This window comes from Monodelphis domestica, chromosome 1 (assembly GCF_027887165.1).
Source record: "Monodelphis domestica isolate mMonDom1 chromosome 1, mMonDom1.pri, whole genome shotgun sequence".
NCBI lineage: Eukaryota > Metazoa > Chordata > Mammalia > Didelphimorphia > Didelphidae > Monodelphis > Monodelphis domestica.
Window position 1 is genome coordinate 177321740 of NC_077227.1, and position 16891 is coordinate 177338630.

Below are 16891 nucleotides of genomic sequence, written 5' to 3' on the forward strand. Positions count from 1 at the left end.
ATGAAACATTTCTGTTCTTTAAGAAAAAATGATTGTGAGGAAAACAGGTGAATTGAAAGACTCATATGAATTGGTGTGAAGTGAAGCAGAACCATAAAGACAATATATATGACTGCAACAATGTAAATAGAATAACCACAAAACAGTAAAAAATAAATGTTGCAATATTTTAAAGAAAAAGTAGTACTTCCCTCTGTTTCTTTGCAGAGGGTGTTGGGGAGTGGGGGAGAGGGAACTGTAGTCCTAAGGTGCAGAACTTTGCAAACAACATTATTTATAAATGCATTAATTGATTTCCTATAATTTTCTTTTCTTCTTTTCCTTTTTTTAAACAAAATTCTTTGGTATAAGAGATGGCCCTTAGGAAGGGAGAGGAAGAGTAACATAGGGGGAAAGCCAAGTAATATAAAAATAAAAGATTTAAATAAAAATGTATTTTTAGAGAACTGATAGATCTGAATCTACTGGCTGGGGACTCATGATCTAAATAAAACCTTCCTCACCTCTAAACTCTTTATTTCAGGAATCTCCTAGCCGATGCCAAGGAAGCAGGTCAGTTCCACAAAGACACACACCTGCTTTCCTTTGAAATTTATTTTCTTTGTTGTCTCCTAACAACTTATGCACACATTAACAATAGTAAATAATGGATAGATGATGATTTTCTGTTTTAGTACTCTAGGATGGGGTCTTTGGAGACAAATGTGGGAAGGGAAGAGTAAGAAACCCATGATGAAATATCTAAGAAGTACATGACTTGCCTAGATTTTCTTCTATATAAATTCTAGGGAAACTTATACTTTATCTACGCAGTTGGCAAGAAAGGAGATCTCTCCCAGAAAAAAAGGAATTTACCCGGAATCTTTTGACACCTTAGACAGTAAATTGAGAATATCTCTAACTACTGAATAGTTTGTTGCCAGGAAGGCTGTTGTTTTGCCTTATCTGTTCCTCTGTTTCACTTACTTTTTGTATATAGAAACAGCAATTCTTTGCTTGCTCTTTTTTTTTTCTTCTTTTCTACAGGTCTACCACACCCCGGCCAGTAGGCATCACTTCCCCATCACAATCAGGTAGACAGCATATTATTACTTCCCCAGACTGGTGAAGTGAATAAGCACATTTTCCAAGTCCACTTTGAAATTGAACACCATTCTAAGTGAGGTTAGGTTTTTCCAGGAGGAAGGCAGTTTCACCTGAAAAGCAAAGCTTAGGATTCACACATTTTATATATAGATGAGAAAGAAACAGAAGTATTGGTAGACTCACCTCACATAGGCACACAATTGAAATTATTTAATATCTAATAAATTATACAAGCTAGACAAGAAAGCATAGGGTAGAGAGCATTCATGATCATAACCTTTCCATAGCTATGCTTTTTTTTTTCCAGTTACTCCACGACCCACTTCTCAGAACAGCAACCAGGTGGTCAGGTGAGCTGAAGGGCAACTGGGAATAGATTGATACTATTAACTGATGGGTGGGTGGGTGGGGGTAAAAAGGATCACAAAAGTCTACTGAGTTTAAAACAAAAAGGTGTGGTATGGGGACAGCTAGGTGGCTTAGTGGACTGAGAGCCAGGCCTAGAAATGGGAGATTCTGGGTTCAAATTTGGCCTCAGACACTTACTTTCTGTGTGACCCTTGACAAGTCACTTAACCCCAGTTGCCTAGCCCTTACCACTCCCCTGCCTTGGACCTGATACTCAATATTGATTCTAAGAGAGAAGGTAAGGGTTAAAAAAAAGTTAGGTGCATGTGTGTTGCAGCTACAGAAAGATTTAATATTGTTTACTTTATCCTTTTTTATAGTCAGCCTTCTTCCTTGGAATCCATTCCATACAGGGTGTCTGGCTTTGGTAGCTTTGGCCAGGTGAGTACTCTTCATCCCCTCTCCCTGAAAAAAGTTCTACCACTAAAGGAAAATGGAAGGTCAAGGATATATAAAGTAGCAAAAGCTCCATTTAGTTTAGGTATATATTATTGGCATCCTATCCTCAATCCTGTTTTCCTTTTTTAATGAAGATATGGTGTTTGAGGCTGACTGAAGTGGAGGATTTTAGGGGTTTATTGAATAGTAGGTAAAAAGTACTAGATCTGAAATCAGAAGAATTCTGGCTCTTTTACCTATGTAACCATGAGCAAGTAACTTCCCCCTTTTGGGTTTACTCATTTGTACTAGATTGTCTGTCAAATATCTTCCCAATTCTAAAAGATAAATGGGAGGAAATTCAGTTAGAATATTTAAGTCAGGGTTTGAATCAACTCCCAATTCTCTTTCTTCAGAATCAATAGGGTCTGGGATTCCTTGGTGTAGAGATAGTCACCTTGGAAGAGAAGCAGTTTATTTATTGAAGTAAAGGTGGGAGAAATGAAAGCCCAGCAACTGGTATAATATGTTTGCTCAGCTGGTGTTTGTGATTTTTCCAGCAGGGGAACAGAGGCCTGCAGGGAAGAAATACTTCCAGGGAATCTTATACCGGTGAGAGTAAAGGAGGCACCAGAGACCAACGCACTATGCAGAATTATGTATACTTCCTGAAACTCCCTTACAATAGAGCATCTTTCTTCAGGTTTTTAGGAGTGAACTCTCAGTTTCCAAAGAAAGATGATTTGGGTTTTTTAACAAAAACAAAAACAGCTGGGTAATATAATCAATGAAAACCCACATTTGTTCATAATGGAATTGCTGAACACCTTAGTTTGACCATAGATAGCAGCCACACTTCAAATAGCAACCAGGGGATGGCAGCAAAGGATAGAGAACCAGTGGCTTAATAGGCATCCCTTTATTAACCAGAAAACTCAGTCAAAACATCTCAGCCTGATTGAAATACTTCTTTAGCAGGGAAAATAAGTTATCAAATCTATTTCCTATCACCACTAATTGACTGAGATAGGATTAAACATACAGCCACTCTATTTTCTAGCACATTAACAAATCCTCAGAAAACATTGATCAGTGGGACCTGCCTCTTTCACTAGAGATAAATTGACAGTGCCCCAGACCTTTCCATAAAAATCCTCCTTGCAAGAGTTCACCTTGTGTCAGTCCATATAAGTCCTCCTAGGTTTCTTTGAATCTGTCCCTTTCCTTTTTAATTAGGGCACAATAATATTCTATGGCATTCAGATGCCATGATTTGTTCAGCTATTCATTCCACAAATGATAGGTTTTCACTTTGTTTTCATTCCTTTACTACAGTACCGCTATGAATATTTTTAAAACTGTGAATCCTTTCCCTCTCTTTGATGTCTTTGTAGTGCAAGTCTACTTGTGGTATAATTGGGTTAAAAGGTATGCCCAATTGAATACGTTTTAGAAATAATTCCAAATTTCTTTCTAGAATGGTTAGACCAGTTTATAGTTCTACCCGAAATGCATCAGTGTACCTGCCATTATTGTTTATGGGGTGATACATCTTGGCTACTTTGATGGGTTTGAGATAGAAAATCAGAGTTGATGTTTTTTTTTTAAATGATACTGTTTTTTCAAATCACCAAAAATCTGCCTTCTTTTCCTCTCACCAAACAAAATTCCTGTTACAAACATGTCTGGTCAAACAAAATAAATTTCAGCATTGGATGTGTCCAAAACACAATCTCATTCTGCACTCTTGAATCCTTTAACTCTATGTCAGGAGTGGGTAGTGTGTTTCATCATTTGTCCTCTAGAATCATGGTTGGTCTGTTATACTTATCAAAGTTCCTAATTCTTTCAAAGTAAGATTTTTTTTTTAATCATATTATTGTCAGTCTATAAAATAGTTCTCTTGGATCTGTTCTGTGAATTTTAGATTTATTCCACCCTGCTTAGTCTAGCAACCCCTACTTAAGGGTTAAGTGTTGAGGAGGATGGCCTATGACCAACATGTGCTAGCAAGTGACCAATAAGAAACAACTGACAGACCCCCTGGGTTGTCCTAAGTCAAACTTAAGTGTTCACTTCTCTCTGCATTAACTCATACCAGTTTTTCTAGGTTTCTCTGAATCCCCTTCATCATCCCCCCTCCCATATTTCTTCATTATCTCCTTCATAATTTCTTATAGCACAATAGTATTCCATCACAACTATATACCAAAATTTATTAAGTCATTCTCCAATTCATTATACCCCTTCAGATTCCCATTTTTTTTACTACCTCAAAAAGAGCAATATTTTTATACATCTTTTAAGTTTATTTTGCTTTGGATTCATCTCTCCCTTAATTTACCCTCCCTCTATTTCTACCTTCTGCTTTCTTCCCTTTCCCTACCATTTTCTTGTTTATTGGAATGCATTACTGTACTCAACTCTCTGTATGTATATTCTAATCTATATATGACTAGTTCAGATGAGTGTTTCAGGTATGTGCTGCTCTTCTCACCCTGTTCCTTGTTGTTTATGTAGAAGTATATACTTCCATACCTTGATTATTAGAGAGAATTTTCATGAACTTTCCTATCCTTTTCCTTCATTATATTCCTCTTACCATTCTTTTAAGATCATCAACCCATAACAAAACCACTCCCAGGTCCTCAGTTTGATTCAACTCCTTCCCAAGACCCCAGAGAATGATAGGGTTCAGAGGGGACATAATGTATAATTTCCTCAGATTTAAATGTAAGCAGTTTATCCATGTTTTGTATCTTATGATTATTCATTCATGTTTACTTTTATGGTTTCCTTAACCGTTGTGCTTTAACTTCAAAATTCATATGAAGCTCTGTTTTTTTCTTTAGAAATGTTTGGAAGTTGTCTATTTCATTAAAGATCCATCCCCTCCCTCCTAGTCTTATCCTTAGTTTTACTTTATAAATTATTCTTGGGTATAAACCTATATCCTTTCCCTTCTGGAATATCACAATTAGTCCTCTAGAGTGGTGGCCCTTTGGTGTCTGATTTTTTCCCCCTGGATTCTTTCAGTATTTTTTCCCCTTTGATTTCTAAGTTCCAGATTTTGGCTATAATATTCTTGGGCATTTTCATTTTGAAGTTTCTTTTAGAAAGTGACCCATGGATTCTATCTATTTCCACTTTGCCTTCAGGTTCTAAGATATCTGCATATTTTTCTTTTGATTTCTTGAAATGTGAAGTCTATGTTCTTTTATGATCATGACTTTCAGATAATCTCATAATTCTGAATTTTTTCTCCTCAATCTATTTTTCAGGTCAATTGTTTTTGCTATGGAATATCTTACATTTTCTTCTTTTTAAAAAAACTGTTTTAATCTTTCTTGTTGCCCCATAGAGCAATTGGCTTCTATTTTTTCCATTCTAATTTTCAAGAAGGTTGACTTGGGCAGTTTTATACCTGTTGTACCAAGCTATCCCTTACTATTTTTCCCTTCCTTAGCTCTCATTTCTTTTCCAAATTTTCCCTCATCTTATTTGTAAAAGCATTTCTCTGACCTTTTTTTTAAAGTTGAATTTGTGCTTAAGGTATGTATTTTTCTAAGACTTTGCTTATGATTTGTAATCATTCTTTTCTTTAGTTTCTTGAGTGTCCTTGTTACCATCATAGTTTTTTGTGGTAAAAGATTATTTTTGTTTGCTCATTCTTCTAATATGTTTACTGACTTGAGATTTTATGTTAGGGCTGGGCTGTGCACTTCTGAAGAGAAGATCTGGGTTATTCCTGTTACTGCTGTCTTAGGATATTGAATTTGGTATTATTTCAGGCTCCCAAGGACAGCTTAGGCTGGGGACCCACAAGCTTTGAGTGCTCCCAAAATGATCTGATCTAGGTCAAAGTCTGTTTGGTGGCCTCCTTGACTGAACTCTGAAATTTCCTGACCAAGGTTTGGCCTGAGTAATTATACACTGCTGTTGGACTCTGCCACAATTAGCCAGTTGGGAATCTCTGCTGGTTCAGTCATAGAACTGTAAGCTCCCTGTCTGAGATTCCTGCCCTGGTTATTCCTTTGTAGGCTACAGACTTGGCTAGGAGTTGGAGCTGAGATCCTGCTCAACTCCAGATTTCTGATCTACACCACTGCAACTTGTTTCTTTTTTCTCCCCCAATTACATGCGAAAAACAATTTCCAACACTTTTCAAAGAATATTGAGTCTTGAATTCTCTCTCCCTTCCTTCTCCCCAATGCCCTACCCTCTTGGAGATGGTAAACAACCTCATTTAGATTCTGAATGTACAATCATGTAAAACATTTTTCCATATTAATCTTTTTGTGGAAGGAAACTCAGGAAAAAATTAAGAAAGTGAAAAAAGTTTGCTTTGGTGTGGATTCAGACTCAGTTCTTTTTCTCTGGAAGTAGATAGCATTTTTTATCATGAGTCCTTTGGGTCAGTTTCCGTTCATTGTGTTGCTGTGAATAGCAGTTAGTCACAATTGTTCATTGTAAAGTATTCCTGTCAAAGTACAATGTTCTCCTGGTTGTGCTTATTTCATTTTGTTTCAGTTTGTGGAAATCTTTTCAGGTTGTTTTGAGCTCCTCCTGCTTGTCATTTCTTACAGCACAATAGTATTCCAATACAAGCATTCATCATAACTTGCTCAGCCCTTCCCCAATTGATGGGTATTCCCTCACTTTCCAAATCTTTGCCCCTCTAAAGAGCTGCTTTAAATATTTTTGTATACATAGGTCCTTTCCCTTTGTATTTGTTTGTTATCTCTTTGGAATGCAAACTTAGTAATGATATTGCTGGGTCAAAGGGTAGGTACTGTTTTATAGTCCTTTAGGCATAGGTTCAAATTGCTTTCTAGAATGATTGAATCAGTTCACAAAACTTCCCTCAATAATACAAGAATGTCCCAGCTTTCCCAGATCTCTCCAAGTTTTTCCTTTTCTGTTATAATAGCCAATCTAATAGATATGGGGTGATACCTCAGAGTTGTCTTAATTTTCATTTCTCTAAGTAATAGTGATTTAGAGAATTTTTTGTATGACTTTAGAGAGCTTTAATCACTTTGAGAACTGCCTGTTCATGTCCTTTGACCATTTATCATTTGGGGAATGACTTGTATGTTTATATATTCCAACTCTTTGTATTTGAGAAATGAGGCCTTTATTAGAGATTTGTTTAAAAAAACAGTATAACATTATGATTACTGTGTATTATTTCCAATCCTATTTAACCCTTGTTTAGTTTCTGACCTCCACCTCCCCCAATTTTCCCTCTTTTCTATCAGCTTCACTCCTCTTCTCTTATCCCCTTCTCCACCTTCCTTCCTATAGGGTAAGATAGCTTCCTATACCAGATTGATTGTATATATTATTCCCTTGTTGAGCCAATTCTGATAAGAGTAAGGTTCACATGTTCTCCTTCCACCTCCCTCATCTTCCCTTCTACTATGAACTTTCTTTTATACCTCTTTTATGTGCAATAATTTGTCTCATGCTGTTTTTCCCTTCTCCCTTCTTCCAATGCATTCCTCTTTCTCATGGCCTAATTTAACTTTTTATATCATCTCATCTTATTCAATTCTTTTCCTTCTGCCTATGTATACTCCTTCTAACTGCCTTAATAATGACAAAGTACTTTGGTGTTATAAGAATCCTCTCTCCATATAGGGTATATACACAGTTTAACCTTGTTAGATGTCTTTTGATTTCTCTTTCCTTTTTATTTGAAAGTCAGATTTTCCATTCAGCTCTGGCCTTTTCATCAGGAATGTTTGAGACTCCTCTATTTCATTAAATACCCATTTTTTTCTCTTGAAGGATAATGCTCAGGTTTTTCTAGGTAAATGATTCTTAGTTGAAGTTCTAGTATCTTTGCCCTCTGGAATATCATATTCCAGGCCCTCTGATCCTTTAATGTAGAAGCAGCTAAATCTTGTGTTATCCTGATTGTGGTTCCACACTCTTTGAAATGTTATTTTTGGGTTGTTTGCAGTATTTTCTCCTTTAATTGGGAATGTTGGAATTTGACTAATATTTCTGGGAGTTATCCTTTTATCCTCTTTCAAGAGGTGATCAGTTGGTTCTTTCAATTGCAACTTTACTCTGTGATTCTAGAATATCAGAGCAATTTCCCTTAATTTCTTGAAAGATGTTGTCTAAGCTCTTTTTAAAAGAATCGTGACTTTATATATAATGTCACATTTTCATCTTTTTTTTTCATTCTTTTGACTTTGTTTGATCTTTTTTTAAAATTTTTATTTAGTCAATTTAAAACATTATTCCTTGGTTACAAGAATCGTAGTGTATCCCTCCCTCCCCTTCACCCACCCTTCCACCCTGCCCACGCGCAATTCCACTGGGTATTACATGTGTCCTTGATCAGAACCTATTTCCATGTTGTTGGTGTTTGCATCAGGATGATCCTTTAGAGTCTACATCCCAAACCATATCCCCTCAAACCCATGTAATCAAGCAGTTGTTTTTCTTCTGTGTTTCTACTCCCACAGTTTTTCCTCTGAATGTGGATAGCATTTTTTCTCATAGTTCCCTCCAAGTTGTTCAGGAACACTGCATTGCCACTAATGCAGAAGTCCATTACACTCGATTGTACCACAGTGTATCAGTCTCTGTGTACAATGTTCTCCTGCTTATGCTCCTTTCACTCTGCATCACTTCCTGGAGGTTGTTCCAGTCTCCATGGAATTCCTCCACTTTATTATTCCTTTGAGCACAATAATATTCCATCACCAACATATACCACAATTTGTTCAGCCATTCCCCAATTGAAGGGCATCCTCTCATTTTCCAATTTTTTGTCACCACAGAGTGTTTGATCTTTCTTGATGTCTCATGGAGTCATTAGTTTCTATCTGCCCGATTCTCATTTTTAAGCCATGATTTTCTTAAGTGAGTTTTTGTATCTCTTTTTCCATTTGGTCAATTCTACTTTGTAAATAGCTCTTTTACTCAGTTAATTTTTGTACTTCTTTTCCCAAAAAGCCAATTCTGTCTTTCAAGAAGTTTTCTCTTCAGTGTATTTTTATGTCTTTCTCCATTTGGCTAATTTTGTTTTTTAAGATATTTATTTCTTCAGTATTTTTTTGCCTCACTTATCAAGCTGTTGATTCTTTTTTCATGATTTTCATGGATCACTCTCATTGCTTTTCTCAATTTTTCTTCTACCTCTTTTATTTGATTTTTTAAATCCTTTTTGAGCTCCTCCATTAATTCTTTTTCAGCTTGAGAGCAATTAATACTTTTCTTGGAGGTTTTATATGTAGCAATTTTGGCTTATTGTCTTCTTCTGAGTTTGAGTCTACCCTATCACCAAAATATCTTTCTATGTTGAGGGGTTTTTTTTTGGTTGTTGTTGTTCTGTTTGTTTATTTGCTCATTTTCCTGCCCTTTTCTATTCTTGTTTAAAAGACTATTAAAATTGGTCTCTGTAATGGTGGTGAAAGGAGCAGTATTCCAAGCTTTAGGTTCTTTGTACAGCTGTCTTCAGAACTGGCAGTGGGAATCTTTCTGCTTTCAATTCTTCCATGGTGTTATGATAAAGGGAGAAGTATGTTTAATACTCTTCCAGCCTAGGCCTGGTCTGTGAGTAACCCTATGCATTCTTTTACTCTTTGGAACTGTGACTAGGGTCCTCTACTCCCCTGTATCTGTAAGTGCTGGTGTCTGCTGGTGCTTTTCCTCACTCTGTGACTAAGTCCCAGGGCTACCACCTGGTTTTGTCTGTGGGTAGTGTGACAAGAGACTTGCACCCAGAGCCAGCAAAGGGACCCCTGTAATCTTCTTTTGTGAAGTTATTTTACCTGCCTCCCTTACCATTTATGGCTGAGAGTTATGGGAGCCTTGGTTGCTGCTTTAGCTGTGCCCAAAGTCTGTTACACTGGTGGAGTCTGCCCTGGCATGCTGCGTTCCACCTCCACCCTTGTGCATTAGATTCCTTGTTCCAGCCTTCTAAGTCATTTTGGGCTGAAAAATTGCTTCACCTTGTTGTTTTATAGGTTTTGTTGCCCCAGAATTCATTTTGAAGTGTTATATTATTGCTTTTTGGAGAGTAATTTGATAGAAGTCAGATGGATCCCTGTACCTTTTCTGCCATTTTGGCTCTGCTCCCCCATATATATCTACAACTTGTTTTTGAACTTACTCCACTCCTTAGCCCAGAATGCTACGTTACAGGGCCCTTTTCTCAATTTACCCTAGATGTCCCTGCTGCTGCCCATCCAGCTGAGGTGACTAATATTAGGCCTTACTCTCCATCTTGATCCCTTGCTTCCATTTCAGTCTCCTTACCAAGTACCCAAACTGCAACCCTCATGCTGCATGTGAGCCTCCTCCTTACCCTAGACAGAAGAGGGAGGGAGGGCTCCCATTGGGCTGCTGAGCAGAGGGGCAGGTGATGGGAGAGATATCCTCAGGCAGACCCCTCTGGCACGTGTGCCATAGGTTTCCTAATGTGGCTAGGACATGCTACCTCTCTTTACACTGGAGGACAGTGATAGAGGAGTGGGTGATATGAGAAATATCCTCAGGTGTGTATGGAGAAGGGGAGGGGAACAGCCTAGCCCCACCTCCCTCTGGCTTTCTAGTAATGAACTCTGGGGAACTATGTGCTGGGGTGACAGTGTATGTGCTCACAAAGAGCTCTGAGTATCCCCTCTGGCACGCATGTCATAGGTTCTCCACCACAGATCTATACTGTTTTGTCTTCTCTTTGCATAATCTCCCAGTTGTGGATTCCATCCCTTGTTTGGGCTATGATAAGCCCTTGTGGGATAATGGAAATAATGCTAGTCTCAAATCTCTTATACATCTGTCCCTAGATAGTACTCAGGGGCTAAGGTGGCCTTCATGCCTGTTGTGACTCCTAATTCTCAACAGACACATGGTAGGGCCTTGTCTCTCTGCCCAGAGATCAGTGGAGTCTAGTTTTATTCCTACTTCTGTTCTGACAAGTCATGGTCAAGAGTGTCTTCAAGTCCATAATTATTAATATACTGGCTTATAATCTTCCTATTTAGGGTGAAGGCTAGTTTCACATCCATTTGTGCTCCTGCTATATCTCTTGGCTTGTCTCCATTCCCATCACTCAATTTTGGCTAGTCTTCCTGAAAAAATTCCTCTACCTGATTTCACTGGCTTCTAATCATCTGATTGGAGGAAATTACTGCCACTTTTTAGTTTTCTTTATCCTTGGCCTCTCTGGGGTCTTTTATTGGGGTTTACAAAGGAGAGGCATGTTTCTCTATGACCTTTCCTATTGAATTCCTAACCAAAGTCTATTGTTATTGTAGCTGAATAGTCCTTTGTATTTAACCATTCAACCCAAATGTGTATTATCTCTGTTATAGAGAAAATCAAGGCACAGAAAAATAAAAAGATAGCTAAAATACCTGAATATCATTGGAGAAAACAGCACATATAAGTGTCCTATCCCAAGTGGCATTATCAAAAGTATTCTTTTGCTTCTATGGACAGAGCCTTTCATCCTCTCCTTGTGGATAAGATGGAAAGAAATAGTTTAGATGCATTAATGATTGCCATATTAACTGTTTATTTCAATGAGAAGATTGAAGCCAGATGATGAAAGCTTAGTCCATCCCCTCCTTTACTCAAAACTTCTTAGCACATTACCACTCTTTCCCTAATTTCCTTTATCATAAAAGAAGAGGGATCCCTACTCTTCTTCAGTCTCTTCTTTTTTGACCTCTTCCCATCTGCCTAAAAAATTGCTCCTTTCCCAAACCTAAAAGCCCTTTCATTGGCCTTTCTAATTCATCTAAGTACTGTTCTCATTTCTTTGCACCCTTTCAACTGCTTAATTTATTTAAAAAGTTGTCTATACCTGGTGCCTTTATTTCCTTACTTCCCTTTGTCTCCTCAACTCCTTGCAGTCTGGCTTCTGCTCTAACTCACTTTATTGAAAAGTTTTCTCAAAGGTTACCAAACACCAAATCCAGTGGTCCGTAGCATTCTTTATATTCTTTGCCTTTTCTGATGCTTTTTTTTTAAACCCTTACCTTCTGTCTTGGAGTCAATACTGTGTATTGGCTCCAAGGCAGAAGAGTGATAAGGGCTAGGCAATGGGGGTCAAGTGACTTGCCCAGGGTCACACAGCTGGGAAGTATCTGAGGCCAGATTTTAACCTAGGACCTCCTATCTCTAGGCCTGGCTCTCAATCCACTGAGCCACCCAGCTGCCCCTCTGATGCTTTTGATAGTTGGTCACTGGATAATGTTCATTTTCTTCACTTGAGAAATTATACTCTTCAACTTCTGGTTCTGGAGCCAAGATGGTGGAGTAGAAGCAGGAAGGCTTGAAACCACTACATGAATCCCCTCCAACCAATCTTAAAATAATGCCACAAAATGAATACAGGAGTGAAAGAACCAACAAGGAGGCATAATGAAGCAACTTTCAAGAAGAGAAAAACTAAAAGGTAGGCAAAGAACATCTGGGGTACTGGGGTGAGAGGGGAGCATAGCCAGCAGGAGGATACACCAAGGAGTAAGGAGTAAGTCAAGAGTAAGCCACACCTCTACACCCCACATTTGCTGTGTCAGGTTCTGAACCTGAGTCCAAGACAAATATTCAGACCCTGAGACCCTACCTGGGCAGATAGAGAAACAAGTCAACACATCCTGTAAGGTTCCAAGTAAACCTAAAGTGAGGTCTGGAATTCTAACCCAGGGCAGTCTGTACTGAAGCAGCCTGATCTGTGTGGGCCCAGAATAAGGCCAGGAGTCCCAGATAGGACCTGTGTCGAGGATATAGATCCCAGTTTGGGATAATTGGTGGACCCAAAGCTGGGCCCTCTGTTCTTCTTTAAAAGGATCAAGGGCAAGGCAGTCTACTGTATGCATGACCTACTGAAGCCCAGAGTGAGACCAAAAGCCTACATCTAAGACTGAAGTGAGAATTTTAGCCATCAGCAGTCTCAAGGAGTCAAGATCACAACTTAGAAGTAGCAAAAGTCCAGACCTCTGAAAACTTCCAAACTAATAAAAAACACAGTGCTTCGAGGGGATGGAAAACCAAATCTAACAACAGGACAGAGCTAGGGGGGTCATCCTGATGAACTCAACTTAAAAGGTACACACCAAAAAATCCTGAATTCTTGAATACTTGGGTTTAAGGGAAAGGAAGAAGGAAGTTCTCAGGACCCCTCCCCCACCTACAGTGCTGAGTCTCCAGTTGTGGCTGGAGTCTCTGGGTGGGCAACAGCACTAGTCCGGAGGGAGTGTCTTGCTTGCACAGCTGTGCCAGGCTCAGGGCATTGAACACAGGCAGTGGGAAGACAGCTGGAGGAGAAGCATAGAGAGGGCAGCTTAATTGCAGCCAAGACACTCCATCTTGCACACCCCCCTTCTTTAGGTTTTGGCCTCAGGGCACATCCAGCTCTGCAGATCAACTCCTCCCTGGCTTAATCTTATTTTCAATAGGGCAGATAAGTGGCCTTCAGGGAAGCTCAAGCTCTAACACTCCTCCCCCATAGACTTCTCTGAGAGCCTCTCTTACTTAGCTCCAAGGGTGAAGTCTGCAACCACTACAGGCTACAACCTTGATAACAGGGTGGGAAGCCAGGCTCCTTTTCAGCTTCTGCTGCCAGCTGGGGAAGGTCTGACCTCAGGGCTCATCAATACCATCAGTCTAACCTAGTCATTCAGCAGAGCAGAGAAGAAGCCCCTTCAGGACAGACCCACAGATCCATCAAATAATGAAAGGAGCAAGACCACAGGCAATTACAGCAGGGAAAGAAGGGGGGAAATATGAGTAAACAACAGAAAAAGCAAACAGAAATTATAATCAACAGCTTCTATCCAGGTAATGAACAAAGAGCAAATGGAACAGAGGAGGACCAAGGCACACCAAGCAAAAACACTGAAACTCCAGGGAATTGGACATAATCTTTAGAAGAACTCAAAATATAATTCAAAAACCAATTAAGAGAGGCTGAAGACAACTGGGAAAAGAACTTAAAAAGCAAAATAAGTCATCTGGAAGCAGTCTCAAGGGTTAATTGAATCAGCAGTGGGAGATGGCTCTCAGAGCTCCCAGTCCTCAGGCCATCATACCATCTTGGTAGAACTAAAATTGGCAGAAACTGAGAAATAAAGCTGAGGGTAGCATCAAGGAAGGACTAAAGCTTAAGAGAGTACCCTAACCTCGCAGAGAACAGAACCTACCTATAAAATGGTTGGAAAAATGAGCAGACAAGAAAAAAAGTGCCTAACTATAGAGGATTTTTATGGAGACAAAGAGCAAGGCACAGATACAGAGGGGGACAGTGAAAACAAAGCTAACACATGTAAAGTTCAAAATAAAAACATGAATTGGACACAGATTTGGGAAGAACTCACAGAGGATTTCAAAAATCAATTAAGAGGGGGCAGCTAGGTAGTACAGTGGATTAAGAGCCAGGCCCAGAAATGGGAGGTCCTGTCAAATCTGACCTCAGACACTTTCTAGTTATATAACCCTGGGCAAGTCACTTAAGCCCCATTACCTAACAAAAGCAAAAGAATGAAAGAAAAAAAAAAACAGAAGAAAAAATTTACTATCTCATTGGAAAAAAACAACTGGCCTGGAAAATAGACCCAGGAGAGACAATTTAAGAATTATCAGACTACCTGAAAGCCATGATAAACAAAAAAAAGTTTGGACATCATAATACAAGAAATTATCAAAGAAAACTACCCAGATATTCTTGAACAAGAAAATAAAATAGAAATGGAAAGAATCCACAGATCACCTATAGAAAGAAATCCTCAAATGACAACCTCTCTAGGAATATAATAGCTAAATTCAAGAGCACCCAAGCCAGGAAAAAAATACAACAAGCAGCCAGAAAGGAACAATTAAAATACTGTGGAGCTACAATCGGAATCACACAGGACTTAGTGACTTCCATATTAAAAGACTGAAAGGCATGGAATATGATATTCAGGAAGGTGAAGGATCTAGGTTTATAACCTAGAATTCCCTATCCAGCAAAACTGAGTATATTATTTCAGGGGGAAAAAATGCTCATTCAATAAGATAGATTTCCAAGCATTCCTGAGGGTGAAAAAAACAGACCTAAACAAAAAATTTGACGTCCAAACATGAGACCCAAGAGAAGCCTAAAAAGGTAAATAAGAAAGAGAAATTTTAAGGGACTCAATAAGGTCAAACTGTATGTATTCCTATATGAAAAGCAGATATCTATAATTCTTAAACATTATTTTTGTAATGAGCAGATAGAGGAATTTACCTAGACAGAGGGTGGGGAAGTAAGCTGATTATGATGATATGATATGAAAAAAAAGACAAGGGGTGAAAAAGAGGATTGCAATGAGAGTAAAGGGAAGGGAGAGATGGAATGGGGTAAATTATATAACATAAAGAGGCATGAAAAATTATTACAATGGAGGGAAGGATGAGGGTGGTAACAGGCAATGCTTAAACTTTACTCTCATCATAACTAGCTCAGAGAAGGAATAACAACCATACTCATTGAGGTATAAAACTATATCTTACTCTATAGAGAAGCAGAAGGGGAATAAGACAAGGAAATGAGGGGGGAGGTAATTGGAGGGAAGGGGAAGTGGGTGTGGTGATGAAAAGCAAAACACTGGTGAAGAGGAACAGAGTAAAAGGTAAAAGAGAAGAATTAAAAGAGAAAAATAAGATGGAGGGCAATACATAGTAATCATAACTATAAATGTGAATGGGATGAACTCACCTATTAAATGGAAGCAGATAGCAAAGTAGATTAAAAACCAGAATCCTATACTTTGTTGTTTACAAGAAATACATTTGAGGCAGGGTGACACACATATAAAGGTAAAAATAAAAGTAAAGTAAAAGGCTGGCGCAGAATTTATTATGCATCGTCTAAAGTAAAAAAAGCAGGAGTAGCCATTATGATCTCAGACAAAGCTAAAGCAAAAGTAGATCTGATTAAAAGAGATAAGGAAGAAAATGACATCTCAGTAAAAGGTACTATAAACAATAAAGTAATATCAATACTAAACATATGTGCACCAAATGGCATAGGATCTAGATTTTTAAAGAAGAAATTAAGGAAGCTTAATAAGGAAATGATAGTAAAACTGTACTAGTGGAGGACCTCAACCTTTTCCTATCAGATCTAGAGAAATCAAACCAAAAAAACAAATAAGAAAGAAGTAAGGGAAGTAAATGAAATTTTAGAAAAATTAGAGTTAATAGATATCCAGAGAAAATTGAATAATGATAAAAAGGAATATACCTTTCTTTCAGCAGCACATGGTACATATACAAAGATTGACCATGTACTAGAGCATAAAAACTTTGAAAACAAGTGAGAAATAATAAATACAAGTTTTCAGATCATAATGTGATAAAAATTATAATTATAAGGGTTCATAGAGAGGCAAATTTAAAATCAACTGGAAACTAAATAATCTAATTCTTCAAAACTTGTGGGTTAAAAAACAAATCATAGAAACAATTAATTACTGATTTCATTGAGAATGGCAGTGAAGAGACAACATATCAGAATTTATGGGATATAGCCAAAATAGTACTGGAAGGGGGGGGGGGGGGGAGAGAATGTATATCCCTAAATGGCTGTACCAACAAAATAGAGAAAAAGGAGATCAATGAATCAGGCATGCAACTAAGAAAACAACAAAATGAGAAAGTACACTCTTGGTTGTCCTATTGTCTGCTTTATCAGCTGCTTATTCTAGTCTCAGTCTCAGTGCAAATATTGCCCATGAGTTTTGCTCTACTTTTTCCTCTATTTATACATTATCTCTTATTCATTTCCAAAGCTTCAACTACTACCATTTGTAGATAACTTCCAAATCCATGTCTCTGCTTTCAGAACATGTTCATCTCTTAAATTCCATTGGCACAATAAACCAAAATACCCCAAACCAAATATTAATATCTCCTTAAATTTACCAATACCAATACCTAATTTTCAAAACCTTGAGGCAAAGATAAAGAGGAACTCTTTCCTCTTTTACCTCTGATGTGGAGTCATTTACCAAATTCTGTCAAT

The 16891-nt window shown here is 38.1% G+C and overlaps 1 protein-coding gene across 4 annotated transcripts in view; it reads left to right on the forward strand.

Annotated features, from left to right (window-relative positions):
• The window catches only part of RNF212B (ring finger protein 212B), an 83398-nt gene that overhangs the window by 55074 nt on the left and 11433 nt on the right, over positions 1-16891 (forward strand). Inside the window, exons 7-11 of one of the 4 annotated variants that reach the window (XM_056810062.1) lie at positions 524-552; positions 1027-1073; positions 1394-1436; positions 1815-1875; positions 2436-2484. In XM_056810062.1, coding sequence (XP_056666040.1) covers positions 524-552; positions 1027-1073; positions 1394-1436; positions 1815-1875; positions 2436-2484 — 229 coding nt within the window. Of the gene's footprint in view, positions 1-523; positions 553-1026; positions 1074-1393; positions 1437-1814; positions 1876-2432; positions 2485-16891 lie in introns of all 4 variants that reach the window. The other 3 variants (XM_007479816.3, XM_056810064.1, XM_056810063.1) reach the window with 3 other exon arrangements.